The sequence below is a fragment of the Sylvia atricapilla genome, chromosome 2 (genome assembly GCF_009819655.1).
Source record: "Sylvia atricapilla isolate bSylAtr1 chromosome 2, bSylAtr1.pri, whole genome shotgun sequence".
Taxonomy (NCBI): domain Eukaryota; kingdom Metazoa; phylum Chordata; class Aves; order Passeriformes; family Sylviidae; genus Sylvia; species Sylvia atricapilla.
Window position 1 is genome coordinate 88,968,383 of NC_089141.1, and position 17,725 is coordinate 88,986,107.

At 38.7% G+C, this 17,725-nt stretch overlaps 1 protein-coding gene across 3 annotated transcripts in view; it reads left to right on the plus strand.

Moving 5' to 3' along the window:
* RASA3 (RAS p21 protein activator 3) overlaps window positions 1–17,725 on the plus strand; it is a 147,221-nt gene that overhangs the window by 49,118 nt on the left and 80,378 nt on the right. For 2 of the 3 annotated variants that reach the window (XM_066313749.1, XM_066313750.1), the window contains exons 2-3: window positions 5,357–5,474; window positions 16,689–16,792. In XM_066313749.1, coding sequence (XP_066169846.1) covers window positions 5,357–5,474; window positions 16,689–16,792 — 222 coding nt within the window. Of the gene's footprint in view, window positions 1–1,041; window positions 1,169–5,356; window positions 5,475–16,688; window positions 16,793–17,725 lie in introns of those variants that run through there. The other variant, XM_066313751.1, reaches the window with a different exon arrangement.

Consider the following 17,725-nt stretch of genomic DNA (forward strand, 5'->3'; position numbering starts at 1 on the left):
TTTAAAAAAAACTGATTTTCATGTGCTTTTTGTATTTTCAGGCTTTGAGAATTATACACAGAAGTGGAGGGAAAAGAACATTTTTGACACTTAGCATGTATTGCTTAGAAAGTATTTATTGTTTTTATTTCACTACAAATGTACAAAAGACTATTAAGCTACTTCTATAGCTCCATAGGTGCATGCTGAGTACATTGATTCTTGGAACTTTACATTTCAAATTTATTTTATTTTGTTGCTATTTTCTATTTGGACAGGAAAAAATTAATTTAAACTCCCTTTTCTGAGAGGTACACACAGTATATCTATATATAGGAATTATATGCAAGTGTAGCCATCTATTCTGCTTTCAAACATTACAATAATATCATGTAATTATCACATTAGCTGTTCAGTAACAAAATTGGTTTCTAATGTGAATGAAAGATTTTCAGCTGTGACCATTTCAATACTAAAAGGGATTATTTTCTTAATACATTCTTCCTGAGGTATTGCAGTCCCTCCCCTAGTCCCCATCTCATCTGCAAAAAAGATGATCTTTTATTTGGAAGAAATGAACTGCTGTGTCAGCATTCACCATAAATGCAACTGGTTTTGTTCCGTTTAAATTTAATGCATAGGCATGAGATTCTAGATATTTCAATGTGTTTTTATCAACATTTCTGTTTCAGGTAAAATTAAGTATTAATTAGAAACTTGCTGTCATCTTGATATTTTACATATATGCTGAATTTTGTGCACGAGTAGCTTTTTAAGCGTAAATTGTGGTAATCAGAGGTCTTTTTCTTTTTTTGCTTGATCTGTGGATGTTCAAGCAGTAATGCTTTTTCAGAAGAAAGAAAACTTGAAAGGAGTGCTTGAGATACTTTTTCAAGATTTCCAGCATCTCTATTGAGATAGAGAGCTTAAAGGAGAACAGGAGAAGCTTTTCATTCTTGACATACATTGCTGCTGGTTTTGTTCTTGAAATGCTTCCTTGCAAGCTTCTTTGGAGAGTGTTTTCCTGAATATAACAGAAATAAAGTGGATTGTTGTGGGTTTGGATACGATGCCCTTTTCAGGTTTTAGGTATTTTTATTTCTGTACATAAGTCCTTCAGCATTCTCCCTGAAGTCAAATGTTCTGGCATTGAAAGCTCAGCTGCTTTTATTTGATTTATTTTTTGGAGGTAGGTATCTGTTTGCTTTGTTTTCTGAAATAGTTTGAGAAATGATTCTCTGATACCATTGTGGTCAAATATGTTGCTGCCAGCAAACAGCAAGCTAAATTAGTTAATGCATTACAAAGTCCTCCTTAATGCATTCAGATTGGCAGATGTGTGCTGGTGACCCAATATTTGGCAGCACAAGAGCAGGAAATTTGTTGCAAAAGGTAGATATAATACGTGGCTGTCATGTAGTCTTTGCTTTTCAGAAAGTTGCATCTGGGGAAATATATCAGAAGCAAAGATAACGCAATGGCGAGTATCTAAATTCAAGTAAAAAATACTAGATGCTTAAAAAAATGGAAGTGGCAAAACCTTAGGGAAATGTATGTATATATTTGTTTATTCCTAGAAGCATTTTCAAAGTTTTTTTTAGTTCTTACCACTTATGCTCCCAGTGCCCTTCCTTGCCATATGTGTAGGGGAGCCCTATTTACTTGCTTTCCTTTTATTGCCGGTGTTCTAGCCGGGCAGGAATATGCAACACAGGAAAGAACAAGGAAGATGAATACAAGTTTGAGTTTTTTCTTCATCTTTTTCCAGCTTGTTGCATTCCCTGTGCCTGGCTCAAGCTAAGCTATCTGTGCTGCCCTGGCAGTCTATTTTTGACCTGTAGCAACCCTGTAGTAATTCTGTGAATTACCGAGAATGGGGAGAAGATAGCAAGCCAGTGACATATTCAGAATTGTATAGTCTATTTTTTAAGACTTGTCCAAAATACCTAATGTTAACTTTTCTGTAGCTGAAATCAGCTTTGCTAGGTTTAAGTACTTAGTGCTAAATTGAGTTTGGCACACAGTTAAATTAGGACCCATGTAAATTAGAAGTGCAGGGATAGAGGAAAAAGCTATTGCAGACTTGAACAGATTATTCTGCTACTGTGGCTCCAAATAGAAGCCTTATGCTCCATAACAAAATGCTTGTGTAGTCTAAATTGTCAAGGTCTTAGACATCTTAAGAAAAAATTCCATTTCTTCTTAGTGGAAGTGGAAAACTGAAGGTTTTAAAGTTGAGTGTATCGACCTTTCATCTGCAAACCCTCTCCAAGTTCTCTAGTGTACAGGTACTTCACACACATGAAGAGGGGAGGAAAAAAAAGGCTTTTGAAAATGCAGTTGATGAAGATGCCTCTTCTACACAGATAGATTAAATTATTAAATTCCTGCCCAAAATAAATGATCTCATCAGCTCTGTTTTTTGAGAAAATGGAAATGGTGCATGACTGTGTCATGTATTCAGGGCTTTCTTTTTTTTTCATTTTGCTGGTAGCAAATCCAAAGAAAACCTGATGAAATTGTTCAGCTTCATTGTAGATGGCAAAACAGTGCCACAGAGGGAACGTTTTTGTCTTGGAAGAATCTAAAGAGCAACTGAAGCTCTAACAGAGCGCGTTTGTTGACTTAAAATGTCTGGCTAGAGGGCTGAGTCTTAAGCTGTGCTTGAAAGCTTGATAAATTTTTCTTTCTCAACTGCGCAGTGCTGGAGGAATCTAAACAGCCATTGGCTGCTGCCAGTGTTGGGAAGAAACGGTTTTGATTTTTTTTTTTTTTTGTAAGCTACTCAAGTCAGTAACATGATTACTATATTGGGTTGGTCAATTAATCCTTTGTTCTAGTCTCAGTGGTTTTTCGGGGTCTTTTTCATTTTGAATAAAGAAATTACTGTAAAATGTCTTCTCCCTCTCTCTTCCCTCTATGCACTTTCTAACATTTTGGTGGTGGCGACCTTTAATTTGCTGTACAGACTGTGCAGGCAGCCATTTTCTGGTGATGCTGAATGGTGTCTTCCTTCACATTGCATTTAGGTTTCAATATTGTGGACTTTCCTACTGTAAGTCTTCTAAGAAAGAGGAGAACTGAGTTTTCAGAATGTGGTTCTTACAAGGGTTCTTGACGTAACTATTACCTTTAAGTACTTTAGTGAATGTTGTGCACATTTAAAAAATGGAAATCAAGATGAGAAATGGAGATTTTGTTTCATGTGATACATTAATCTTGAAGTAGGAAGTGGAAGAGTGAATAAAAAGGGAAGCTGTGTTACTGTTTTAGTTTGATTTTGAGCTTGAAAAGTTTTGTGTCTTTCCCTTGGAAGAACCGTGAGAACAGTGTGCCAGCCCTGGAGGAAGACTTGCTTATCAGTCTGCTATTGAAATGCTTCCTGTTGACACTGTCGCTTTGGGGAACTGTACCCAGTTTTCCAGGAAAGAGGCTGGTCTCATGTGACTTTAGTGGAGAAAAATTAATAGGAATTTCATTGCTTGGGAGGGAGAGAAGACAGACTTGGAGGCCTCAGTCTGTGTGAGAGTAGCACATTTGATTTGTAACTTGCTTGAACTCAGACTAACAAGAATAAAACTTGGAGTTTTAGTACGGAAGGCTAGACTTCAGTGCAGACTGAGCAAGCCATCAATAATCCTCAGTATATTTTTGTCTAAAGCTGCTGCAGTTAAACTATTGCTAGCATTCAGCTTAGTTTAACACCACATTGAGCGTGCCAACAGATGTTCCAGTCACACCTTCAGATTACAGTGGAGACAGCTTTTTTTAATGCAGTGTCTCACAGCTCTGAAGGAAGTGGGAAGAATGCTATCAAGTTGTATCAGCTGAGCTGAGAAAACAAACTTATTTAGAAAGACTCTGAAGTGAGGCATTACTGTCTGGAGCAACAGTTTCAAGTCCCTTTTTAGTGCCCCTATATATGCTCCATGGTTAGCTTTAGAAAACATATGCACATACAGTCACCCATATACAATCATTTGTGAGAAATGTGGTTGGGTGATGCTTCCAAGGTCATGCCAGTTAGCAGAAGTGTGTGAACAGGGTGCCAGAAAGAGATCATAGGCAGGAAGACATGGAGTCCAGGGTCATTTTAGCCTTTCCTGAGCTGAAGGTTGTCTCAGCATTTCCTTACTATGCATCTTCAGCATTTACAGGCACATGCATTAGATTGCTGTGGAACAGATCTTCCAAAAGGAAAAAAGTGTGTCTTTACTGAAGATAGGGTTGAAAAAAACAAGGTTATTCTGTCAATAGTGTAAAGATTTTTGGGTGCTGGAGCCTGGGAAACAATGTGTCTAGGAAAGTGTATTTAGCTAAGCTGCAGAGGTTGCATAGAAAGTTATATTTGTTATCATCATTTAGAGTTTCCTTCTGTATTGGCAAACAGGCCTGTGTTCCCTTGGTCTGTGCAGTTTTAGTTTTATCCCTTATATTTGCACCAAGAGAGAATGATCTAGTACCTATGCTATGTGCTAATAATCTCCAGCTACTGGAAGAGTGACAGTAAATAAGACCTTGAGCATTGCAGACTTACATTTAGGCCTGAGTTTTGTCTTTAGAATTTAATCACTCATCCACATAGTGGTATGTACTTTAGCAAAATGATGAGGGGCATTGTCCGGTTTCCTGTTGGAGAGTTTTGATTTTTATCAGTCAGCCAAGGAAATGTAGTGCTCAGCTTTGGTTGTTAATGTATACTTGGAGGGGAATACTGTGGGTTTGTTTTTGTTTAATGTGCTTGGGTTTGACAGTCTCAGTCCTGCCCATTGTTGTTAATTACACATACTTACTTCTTGCTGTATGTTTATTGTGAAGAATATTCATGACTTGCATGGTACCTTTGTGCAAGGACCTTAGGCAGCTTCACAAGTGCTGATTATCCCATCAGAATGTTTTTGAAATCCAGCTTGTGATCTAAGGCTGTTGGCTGTAACTAAAGTGACTGTTTTCCATCTCCACGTTCGTGGAGATGTGATCTTGCACAGCTCATTTGCTGTGTTCTAGTAATGGCTTTAGGATAAAGTTAGTGGGCTGTATTGAAAGTGTGTGATTGCTGTGTTGTGGAGTGTTCTTGGTATCTTAGGGGAACACTGATCAAAACCTGAACATATTATGGAAGGAGATAATCTGCATCCAAATACATGTGAATAAATTGGATGCAACAGACAGTTGAGTTCTTAGCTGGGCTCTAAACCTGGTTACTGTCAGGGCCTCCTGCACTGAAAACAGGAGATTGCTGCAAAATTTAATTGAGACTTCATATTTGAGAAGGAAAATGCAATACTGGCACTGCATTAGTTGACAGATGACTAATTTACGGATAACATTTTAATACGTAATATCTCTGGTTTTTGTCTTCTTTTCTTGTCCTTAGGTGAAGCCAAAAATCTTCCTACATATCCGGGGCCAAACAAGATGAGGGATTGCTACTGTACTGTAAACCTGGACCAGGAAGAGGTTTTCCGGACCAAAATAGTGGAGAAGTCATTATGGTAATACATCCATATATAAATGTTCTGGTAACTCTTCTCATTCTCTGCTTACTAGGTTTGTTTACTATTCCAAAGATACTTTCTTGAGGGGAGAAGAGAGGATGAATAAGATTCTATTTCCAATTTTAAAAACACTAGTTATAAAAACAGTAGTGTCATGATACCTATCTGTATTTATGAGAAAATGCCTTCACCAAGGCAACCCATATTAATTTTTTTCCTAACAATGTACCACCACTGCTCTTTTATTTCTGCACTATTTGTTTTGTACTTTCCTAAGCTTTTAAATCTCAGTTCAGAAAAGGTGCACGAAACTCCATTTTGCATCTTTCTAGGCTTAGAATTTTGCATTGGTCTGGCTGCCTTAGGGAGCTGAGTTAAGAATTTTTTTTTTTTTTCCTGTCATGAGGCTATAACTGAAAGGAGAGGTTTGAATATAAGGTGTCTCACTATCTTGGACACTTCCTATGACACTGCAGAGGTCAAATGTAGAATGAAACAGAATGAGAAGCATGTAGCAAAAGTTAAAATGCTTTCTTCTGGAAAACCTTAGGCATCAAAAAAATGGAACTAGGCTGGGCATATACGTATATTCTGGTAAGCAAGGCTTTTTCTTAGAGAAGAGGAAAGAAGCAGCAAGGAACAATCAAGTTTATAACTTCTGTCTTAAGAGATAACTCTCACCCTTTTCCCAATTTGAGTCATATGTTAGGAATTTGCTATTTGGCTTGTTATTGCAAGTAAGGTACTTCAGGAAGTATCTCTAGACCTCACTCCCAACCACTCAGAAGTACTTGACACATTCAGGAATGTCAGTGGGATTTTTTCCTGTAAGTCTCTTTAATTGTTCTTTCACAGAAATTTTTGTCATCTTTAAGCCTTGAATTTTTTTTTTTTTAAGTGGTGATGCTAATTTTATTTGTAGTATACAAACAAAACCCAAAATTTGGTCTGTATGCCTTCTTCCTCACCCCTGTAGCTGACATGTAGTGTCCCTAAACCTGATATTCAGTTGTTTCTTTAAAAGTGATTTTGCAAGTCATATTTTTTTTTTTGTTGTAGTTTTTGGGATTTTTTAAATGTTTTTTTCTGGATGATCATTAGTGCTTCACAGGGAAATGGAAGATGAGAAGTGAGGATGTGTGAGAATAGTTCATGTCATTTCCTTGAATTAATCCAAGCATTTTTCTGTTGAAAAAATAAACTCTTGGTAATAAAAATAAGCAACAAGTATGAATCCTCCAGTGGGAAAAGTTCTGTCTTTCTTTAGACTTTCTTATAAAGATGGAGAAGTACACCAGGGCTATGCAAAACTGGAAGGTTTCTAGTTTCCTGACACAACTAAGTTGATTTTGTTAGTTGATGTGAATTCAGGGGTGAACTGAGCAATGATCAGAGATCTGGAAAATATAACTGTGAGGAAAGGTTAAAATATTGTAATTGTTTAGCTTAGAGAAGAGGGACGAGAGTATACGCATAAATATATAAATAAAAAAAATTAAACAGAACCAAAAAAAAAACCCAACCCAAACAGACCCTCCACCAAAATAAAAATTTGAGAGGGAGGGAACTGGTCTGTCTGTCCAGTATGGATATTGCAAGTAATAGTGAACTCGAATTGCAATGGGAAAGGGAGTTATTGTTAAGGTTAACTATGAAGAAAAATCTCTGTTAAAGGTTCTGAAGCACTGGAGTAGATTTTATGGGTCTTTTGTGTTTATTGATGATGGCTTTTAATAGATTCAATGTGATCAGTCTCAACTAAATAATAGGGATCTTCCAGCTTTGAAAGAGCTGTGGGATCAGATGACCTCTCAAAATCCCATTTTGGACCTCTTTCTTTGATTTAAGGCTTGACTAAAGATGATCTCTTTTGTCATTCTTTTTTCTGCTAGTGAATTCCTGTCTTCAGTGGGAGCCTTCTCCCTATGCAAGCTTCTGTTTTCAAATGCTATTTTTGGAAAACTTGCTGCTTTTCAGTCTCTGAATATCCACTTACAGACAATGGTGTCAACTCAGTTTTGCATTTAGCCATAGAGGTGTTTCCCTGTCTGTGTTTTTCTGGGGCATAATAGAAGAGCAGACAAAAATCCCAAATACACGAGTGGTAATCTTGGAATGTCTTCCCAATCTGTGGGTAGGAATTGCTCTTACTTCATGAAGCACACTTAAACAGCTGTTTTATCTTTCATGACTGTGTTTACATCTTTTAAAACAAATGTGTACATAGACTTCCAGAAGATGTTTTTCAAATGATACCAGACCGTACTGCAGTCGTCTGTTGTTTCTTGTAGGATTCTGGGATGAGCTGAGGGGCCAGTTATGCTGTTCCATTCTTTAATGCTTGTGGGCCGATTGATTTAACCCATTGAGTGAGTTTTTGAGCAAGTGAGGCTTGTGTGCCCTATGGGCCATGTAATTTCTGTGCAGCAGAGAATTAATAATGAATTTTGTTGGCCCCTTTTTCTGAGGTACTGCTGCAGTAAATGCACAATGTTTGGGAGCAGGGATGTGAAGCTGGGCCAATGCTTGACTAAATTAATTGACTCCTGCCTGAAACTGTGTGACTGGCATTGGAGTGTGACACAACTTGACACAGTTCTTCCCTACAGTCTGAAGGGGAGAGCACTGGCTCTGATCTGTTGTTCATACCTGTTTTCTACTTCCTTTCACTTCATGTCTGGCATGAGACTGGCCTGCTGTAAAATTTTAAGAATTGCTTGTATTTTTACTAATGCTGATAGCTCCCTCATCTTCCAATAAGCTCAAAAAAATTTTTTTTGTAGATTATAGAAAACTAGATGCTTTATGTGAAAATCTGAATTACCACGTCATTCATATGCAGCCCTAGCACTACTGGTTCTGGAACGATGTCGTCTTGTTCAGATTTAGCCTGCAGAAGCCTATCTTTTGCAGCATTTCTGAATGCTTTTTTTTTTTCACCTGCATGGAGAGGCTTGTAATTGATATAATGTCTTGTATAGTTGAGAATTAGTTCTTTCCCTCCCCCCCTTTTTTTTCCCCTCAGTTAATCTTCTTTAGGCTTCTACTAGGCATTGCATAAATGTATATTTTTCCATGCAGGCCTACTCCTGGTGTAAGGCTTTAATAGAACTGGCAGATGGAAAAAAGGAAACAGTTATCTTTCTTTCCCAGAGGGACTTGGATGAATGTCCAATTCTGGCTTGCTTGGAATATCTGTTATAGAATATTCAGGCTCTGACTCATCATCTCCTGTTTTATGCTGGGACAGTGTAAGAAGTTGCCTCCCTGAGCTTTGTCCTAATCTTCTGCAGCATATTTTCTTTTTTTATTAGACTGTGGCAGAGGCATGAGAAGACAGCTGAGAGCAGTAACCTTTTAAATCAACTAGGCATGAATCATTCAGAGCTCAAAAGAATTGAACCAGTACATCCTGTTGTCCAGTCAAGTGCCCTTAGCCGTGCTCTGAAGAGAACCTCTGTGAGCTTGATGCCCTTTATCTAAATTAGTGTCTCAAAACCTGAGAGGAGCCAGCGTGGCGAATCTTACCTCCTCTGTTCAGCAGTCAGGTGGGGCTCATAAATTACAATATGGAACTTTAATCATTCCTGCCATCCAGCCTCTTGGCTGCTGCTTAGCTGGATGGTGAGCCCTGCTGCCCTGTGCTGGAAGATTTTGAGGGCTGCTGCCATAACCTTAGTAGTGTCTGACTGAAACAAGTCAAGGGTTGGTTACCACTGGGGCAGGCCTTCCTACAAAACCACAGAGCAGCATGAAAGTGCTGTTTATATGAGTAGTTCAGAATCATTCCACCTCTCTGGGAATCTCTGGGCAAGAATAGTGAATGTGTTAATTGGTCAGACCGAGAAATCCAGGTTCTCAAAGGAGAGAATCATGAACTCTTCAAGCAGCACTGTTTTTGTAAACTTGGCACAGACTTTTACTAAGTTCTAAGAAGGTCACATGCAAGTCATAAGATATGAGGGAGAGGTCAGTTAGAGCCAACATTTAATATGCTTCTCTGTTTTGTATTTGTCATTCAGTGTTTGTGTTACCGTCATCTACAAAGACGCTGAATAGATTTGGATCCATCCCATATAGCCTAGCAAATATGTACATGAAGCGACTCGTGTATTTTATGTCCTAAGAGCATGTTAGAAAGGCTGTGTTTTTTTAAATGCAGAGATCTACAAATTTTCTTTAGTTCTGTGCTGCAAGTAAACAGCCTGACAAGAGTTTTGTCTATTAATTCCCTTTGCTCAATAAACTATTAGTAGCTTTCACTCCTTCAGGCTCCACCATCCAGGAGTATTTCCTAGCTACAGTTATTTCCCAAGGATGAGCTTTTTTGGACTGTTGCTGTTAAGACTGACTTTGCCTTTGCAGTTTGCATCAAATGTGCCCATTCACTTAAAGGGCAGTGTCAGCTGCAACAGGAAATCAAGGCAGCTTCTCAAATCATAGGTGAAGAATGGAAGGAATGTGACATCTCTAAATTTGTTTCAAGGATATGAATAAAGGCAAAATCTGTCGTACGCTGAGAATCAAATGTCTGACAGCGCGTGCTTTATAGAGGTGAGCCAAGCATTTTGAGTCTGTGATTATTTAGTTCACCACTATTTCACTGAGGAATTTTTCACGTGCTAAACATAGTGATCAAAGCCTGAATGAAGCAAATTAAGCCATAGGCTCTTTCCCCACTTTCCCACTACCCAGTGGTACTTTTTTTTCGTCTTGCTTGTCTTTGGTGAACATAACAATGAGAACTACAAGTCTGCAGTGTTCTGGTGACTGTATATTGAAATGTGTTGTAAATTCATAGTTAAGGCTATGTTCTCTTTAATAACTGGTTGCTCTATCTTTGTTTTAAATTAGATCAGGTAACAAATTCAGCCAGTAGCTCTCAGAGCATTTTAAAGTTATTTTACTGCCATATTTAATGTTATTTTCTCATTCTAGGTTTGTTTAATTCCTTTTTCCATGTGTGTTTGGAGTTTATGGCTGCATAGCTAAATTTCTCATGTTCTGGTAACATCTTGGATGCAGGCCACTTCTCAAATTTTAAACACAAAGTTGTTTCCCTTAGTTGGAGCATTGCCAAAATTAGCTGTTGTATCTGAGTTAGCTCCATTAGCTGTTTCTACGTTCTTACATTGCCAGCTCACCTCCTTGAAATAACAACTTTCCCCAGCAGAGAGGCCTTGAGGTGGATGTTGTAATGTGTTCTGTAGCTTCACTCCTGCATATTCCCAGGGTCTGCTGTCTGCATGTGGCAGCACCTAACCATGGCTTGAATTCCTAATGACAATAAACTTTAGTTCTAGAACTCCCTAAGCCTCTAAGGGAAAGGCTTAAGATTGATAGGGGTACAACTTCAGCCTGGTCAGGGGTATTGAAGCCAAGGACTGTATGGCTGTGCAGGGAAGTAATATAGCTGGGAAGAGTGCCAGTAAGGGAAGCAAGACTTAATGGAAGACGGAGAATGAAGTGAACCTTGGGACCCAAGGCAGGGTTTATGAATGAGAGCGTTTATCTATATGAAAAGCCACCCATGTGAGTAACAATTGTTGGTGTTGTAGACTGCTTTGAGTGATTAAAAAAAAAAAGTAAATGCAGCTGTAATGTGACTTCTGCTGTTTGTGTGTGTCATCTTACAGAATATTTTGGGAGGTGACCAGGGGCCAAACGGCTGCTGCTTCAATTTATCATAATCCCTGTAAGCCTCATTGAGCCAAACCAGCAACTGTCAAGTGAGGTTGATAACTATAGCTCATGTGTCTGTCTACAGTCTCTTCTGAGCACAGGATTGAGAAAATGCACACTGCTTAATTTTTTTCTCTGTATAGTAGGGCTGGTTATGGGTGTAACAAAGCACTGTTCATCTGAATGTCTCTGCACAGTGACATGAGAAATAATTCACTTATGCCTAGTGGGTGTCTGATAGACTGCAGCCAGCAGTCTCAACAGTGGGTGTAAGTGATGTTTGGATTTACATGTTCCTTCTGTGCCATATACTTCCTGTTGCATGTCCTCTGCCAAATCTGTGCTCCAAATACAATATTAGTGATTTTTAATAAATTGTGTCAGAAAGCTACTGTGACATCTGCTGGCACTGTCTTTTACAGAGCCTGTCTTACTTGCCTGTTGTCTTCTAGCTTTGTGTCTAGTAGGAGACTGAAGTGCATTCAGATTTTATTTGTCTTGCTGTATCTGCTTTGAATAAGCCTTCTCTCTTCTACCCCACTCCCTTTACATATGCTGCAAAGCATAGCATAAAAAGTATTAACCAAGTCGTAGAAAAAGCTTAGTAGTAGAAACAAACAAGTGTGCTCCTTTGTACAGACTGATTTTGCTTCCTGTTCACATGGTGATGTGAACTCTGGTGTTCAGTTCATGCAGCAGGATGAATTCAGTATTTCTAAACCTTTTAAAATAGTCAGAGGATGCGGAGTTGTCTGTGGCATGTTAATAGTCCTTACTTTTAATCACAAAAGCAGTTAAAAAAAATCCATAAACAAAGAATTCTGGTTTGAGGGGTTTCATTATTATTCATCATGCAACTCTTTCACTTCATCCATTGAAGTACTGGTGCCAGCACAAAAACAAAACTGCTTTAGCGAATCCTAAGTATTGAGAAACAAGCATGAGGTTTTGTAACACAGCCTGAAACGAAAGAAATGTTTTTACACTAACATTTGTTTTATGAAGTCTCTTCCTCTCCATTAATATTATTTATGATGATATCAGTAGATTTATGAAGCTGTGAAATGCAGTTGCAAGTATGCTTCTGGAATTGAGTAAAATATGTAAATGTGAACAATTTTTTGAACCCTTTTTAGAGGGCTTATTGTGTTTGAAGTAAGGATTCTCTTCCTTATTTGCTTTCATTCTACTTGACCGGCACAGAAATTTTTGTTTCTCTTCTCCTTTCCTGTCCCCTCCTGAAAGTACCCACTGCCAAAGCATGCATTAGAAGACATTCAAAAATAGATACCTTGAGGGGAGGGCTGGACAGCTGTAAGTAAATGAAACAATACCTAGAGGGATCTCTTTTAGGGGGTTTTTTTGTTTTTGTTTTTGTTTTTTTTCCCCCTTCGTATTCCTGCTCCCATGCCATGAACATTCAGAACAAGCAAATTTTTGTTGAGGGGAGACCGAGTATGCCTGCAGTTTCAAATCCATTGCACTGTTTATGCATCTATCTGACTTTATTTTTTGTATCTCTTCTGTGATGAGAGCTGTGGAAGCATACTAGGGAAAGTGTCCTGAGGAGAGATGGATCAGAGTATGTGTTGGTGGCAGAGGCTGTACAAAAGCTGTGCAGAAAGAGAGCCCTGTGTTTCCTGAGGAGAAAGGACTGCTGAGGCTGGGCTTTCCTCTTTCAGGACATATTAAGGTGATGCGAAAAAGAAATGAGAAGGGCGTGTGAAGTAAGAGTATGTGGAATAGAGGGCTAATCAGGCCCTTGTGAGCCTGAAAGCTTGGAGCAAGGATTGAAAAATTGGTACAGATCTTTCTCAGTTTCTAACCTCATCAGGAAAACAAGAGACAGCGAGAACAAGCCCTGTTTCATAACTGAAGACTAGGAGATACCCGCGCTGATATTCTTCTTGTTGCTGTGATGGCAAAACTAAAATGAAGTTAGCAGAGCTGTTCTAAACTTAGTAGTCCTTACTGAAGAAGCTGGGTTTGAAAATGCAGTTATGCTCAGTTTGGAAGGAGATGAATTGCATTTACAGGGGAGATCCACTCTTTCTGGCCTTGCAAGTTCCTGTACTCTCTTCAAATGAGTTCTGTCACTCGTTTGAAGTCCAGAAGAAACTGAAATAATGACGGCACTGGTCTTGGCCATGCCCTTCCCTTGTAATCATATTTATGTGCAGTTTGTGCTGCCAGGGTTGGGGAGGACACCCTCACTGTTACTCCTCCACTTTGAATGATTAAAATTTCTCCTGAGTGTAGGGCTGATTCATCTACAAGGAAAGTTCAACTCAAAACCTGTAACTTGAATCTGAACTCACTTGGTTCTTGAAAGATTCCTGAGTTTTCAGCCGGGCTGGTTCCAGTATTTGTTTTGGAGGATGTTGTCAGACTTCTAAGGGCTGGGTAGGCAGATGTAGCTGCTTTTTATTAATTGTTCTGTCAAAATAAAAGTCCTCACTGAATCCCCATCAGACAAATTCTGGTTTATCGGAGAGAGGAGACACTGGGGGAAGGATTTAGCTGTTCTTTTGGAAAAACTGTTCTGGAGCCCTGAGGTTCTCGCTCAAGATAAGTTAGCTTGGGAAATAAGTCATGGGATTTGACTGCTGCAACCTCTTGTTCTTCAAGCCTTGGTTGGAGACAAAGCGAGTACTGTTCTGAAGAGATACATGGAGAAAAAGCACACATTTAAGTGGAAGCTGAAAGTATTTGTGTGGTTGTATTTGATTCTTTCAGAAAGAAGTTACTGTTTCTGCAGAGCTACACAAGATTGGGTTGGGAATATATCAGATTTATCTTGATGTGTATTCTTGCAGTTAAAACTTAGCTGGCTAATTATCCAGTGCAGAGCGAGTATGCTTGTGTTGGAAATCTGCTTGCTTAAATTAATTAAGAAGCAGCACACCCCAGGGTTGTTACCTGAGTGATGAAAGGTTGTGAATCTACAAGGGATTCAAGATCTCAGAGGGGAGAAGCCAAGAGCAGAACAAAGCTTCTCGTCTATTGATGATGTTTCAGACTGCACTGCTCAGACTAATAAACCTTGTGCCAGCAGTAGTGACTCGATATGGTCCCTGCATGGCTAAGTCAGCCTTCACAGTGTTAATATTTCCTCTCAATTAGTCTCTTTCTGATTCTGTGCATTGGGCTATATACCGCCTGTTGTCCATGCTGCTGTTCTGACTCTTGTTTTGCTGTGGTGTGATCTTAGTTGACTTATGCCTCTGTTCAATACCATGGCAAACATTAATAGGGGGACTTGACAAGGCTTCCAGTTGATATTGCTTCCCCGCTCTTCCCCCCAGAATCATTAAAATATGCTCAGTATAAGTCACTTGTATTTGATTACTCATATTGCATTTAGACTTGCAGTACGCTGAAGCTTCCCTCATATTTTTGATAGAGGATTAGATCCACAGTTCATTAAGTATCGTTCCATTCTGAGGTTATTAGTGAATAAATTCATCTGTCATGTTCTTCCAGCAGAGAGGACAATTTTATGGCTGAATAGAGTATTAAAGCTCAGAATGATGAAAGTGTTTTGCATGTATAATGCACTAGATATTTGGGCAATATTAATGCATTTGTTTGGCCCCCTAGGGTTAAGCCTGCACATGAAAACTTGCACCAAGTGATGTGCAGAGTGAGGCCCTCAAGGCTTCCAGCAGAAGCATGGCTGCTGGGACAGTCATGTAGTTCCCAGTTTTGTAGAAGCTGCTTTTGACAAAGAATTAAGGTATTTTGTGCCTGAAGTGGTGGCTGTGAAATTCTTGCTTCCAAATAAAACCTCACAGAGCAGAATGGGTAAAGAAGATGCAACCAAGAGTGCCAAGTTGGATGGGGCAGTTGGGACAGTCAAACTAGCTGCCATTTCCAGCTGTCAGGTTTTCCTCTCCTACCTTCACAGTAGGGATGATTTAAATGAGCCTCACGTTGGTTATTGTAAGTTACCATTGGATGCATTTATTTCAAGGAATGGGAAGCCATTTCAGTGGTGGAAGTTTAACCTGTGGGTATGCCTTGGGATTTATTGTTCATCCAACATTTGTTCTTCCGTGTGGCTAGTGGAGTAGTGACTTAAGTAATGTTCTTGGTGAATATTGAGTGATGTCCCTGGATTTCATGACATTAATGTGGCATTTTCCCTTCAAACACAGACTGATTAGCTAATCTGCAGTGCCTTTGTGTTTGAAGGGAGACTTGTCAGCTAGCCCTTGAGGGAACGTGGTAATTCTGAGGGAGTGTATTTTTCCTGAAGACAGAAATACAAGCAAAAATGTGTGGTAGTGTAAAACATCCCTGAAAGAGCCAGGGAATGACCTTTCCTGACAAAATTCTGTTTCCAGTAAAAAAAATTAAAAGTTAATCCAAGGAATTGTTAATAACTTTTACATATCTAATTTTACAATATAAGAAATTGTGGTGAACTACACCACAATTCTGTCTCATCTTTGAGCTCAACCAAGGCAATAAGGAGTCTGTGTATAAGAAGGGAAGAAAAAACTTGCTGGCTTTTGGCCTGTTGGTATTAGATTTATTTTTAAGTCTACATCTGCAGTGCTTGCTGTATTTGTCCATGTTACTTGAATTGCATCCACTCATTTAGACCTACTGAAGCATGAGTGACTTGGAATGAAAGGTCTGTGTAAAATGGTAGACCTGTCAATGAATAAATAATGTTGATATATGCTTATAGTTCCTAGGAGTAAATCCTTAACCATGTAATTTGATAGAAACTGAAAGGGTTGCTGTCAGATGTCTTGAGGTTTTTTTCCCATTTAAATAGGTAAGGTTCAAAGAAAACCCCTTAGGTCCCTAAAGAGCTTTTCATGCTGAGATAGTACTTCCTTCTTTTTTAAAAATGTATTCTTAGTGTGTAAAAAAAAAAAAAAAAAAAAAAAATCTATGCAATTCCACTCTGCAAAAATAGATATTCAGTGCTCTGAGGTAACAAGCATGGTGCCAGCTCCAAGGCTTAGTTAGCATCAGTTGACTGAATCTGATTTTAAATATGACACTTTGCAGGGCATGAATAAAGATGCTATGGCTGTAGGCATTTTATTTTAAATATACTAAATGCTTTTTAAAAAACCCCGTGAACCATACTGTGTTTTTCTTATCCTGTTCATGTATGCTTTTGTGATCTCTATCCTAATGTTCTACTGTAAGCATTCTGTGGCAGCAGAGGCCTCCCTCTACCCTTCAAAGCACTGTATGTTTAAAAAAATGTATTCTCTGCCCTTTTTGTAAAGGGACATTTATTTTCCAGATAAAAGGAAGTATCTGTTATTTTTTGCTCATTAAAAATTTTGTTCTGTGAGCATTTAAGTTATTTAGGAAAAGTCAAAATGAAACAGTGCTTGAAAGTGCGCATTCATTGGTGGGAAAGATCATCACAGTCCAGAGTGATGTTCTGGGTGTGAAATATAAGCACACTGGCTTGTCCAGGATACCAGCACTAATCTATTTTCCTTTTGTTTTCATGTGTGTGTATGTGTTTGTGTGTGTTGGTTTTTTTTGTTCACTCAGCCCCTTCTATGGAGAAGACTTTTACTGTGAAATTCCTCGGACCTTTCGCCATCTGTCATTTTATATTTTTGACAGAGATGTTTTTCGAAGGGATTCCATCATAGGTATGTGTTCATAAATTACTACTTTCCTTACAGCTTATTTCTCTTGGATTTTGGCTTTTACATCATATGTAGTCTTACAATTTGGGGGTCTTGATAGGACTGATGATGCTAGTGGTAAGTGCTGCTCAGTATTGTCCTGCTTTTGTCAGTTGTCAAAAATGCCTTCAATATTACATGTTATATATAAAAAGTTGGAGAGATAAGCACTGTCTGTTATGATAGTGAATGCAGATTGCAGTCTCCTACAGAAGAGCTCCAAAAGACTTCCAGTGGCTGTTTGAGATTGATGAGATTCCTGCTTTTCCAGATATTATTTGCTGTGCATTTCATGGGCAGCAAATTGTGTGACACTCCATTTATCTCTTTGGGGATGAAAACCTTGTAAAAGCTTAGTTGTTATTGAGGGGAACAGTTTCTATTTTAAGCCACTTGAACACTTTGGACTTACTTTTTTTTCAGTTATTCATCTCTTTTGAAATAAATTGTGTGTGACTACCATGGCTATAGCTGTCTTGAGAAAGGTTGTAGAGAGGAAGTTGTCAGATGTTGAGCAACGGTTTGTATGATGGTATAAAATGTGTTATCTTAAACCATGGAGTGGTGGTGCAGATATTTTACATGTATCTTTACATTAGAGTAATTTGTCATGCAGTCACAAGCTTGTTCTTTAATTATTGTTTTCCATATGCGCTGGGGAAGCAGGTTATCTTCTTTGTCCATAAGTGAGCTCATGTGTGTACAGCATCCTGGGGAGGAGGGAGTCAATTTCGGATTGTTGAGTGAGCTTTTGGAAAGCTTTTTGTTCTCTCTAATGTCTAGTTTCCCTTGTACTTTGGAAGCAACACCTCCCTTTGAACTGGTGAGTTTTTCATTGTTGAAATTACCTGATCTCTTGTGTGTCACCAGTTTTCAGCAGCTGCAGTGACCCATCAA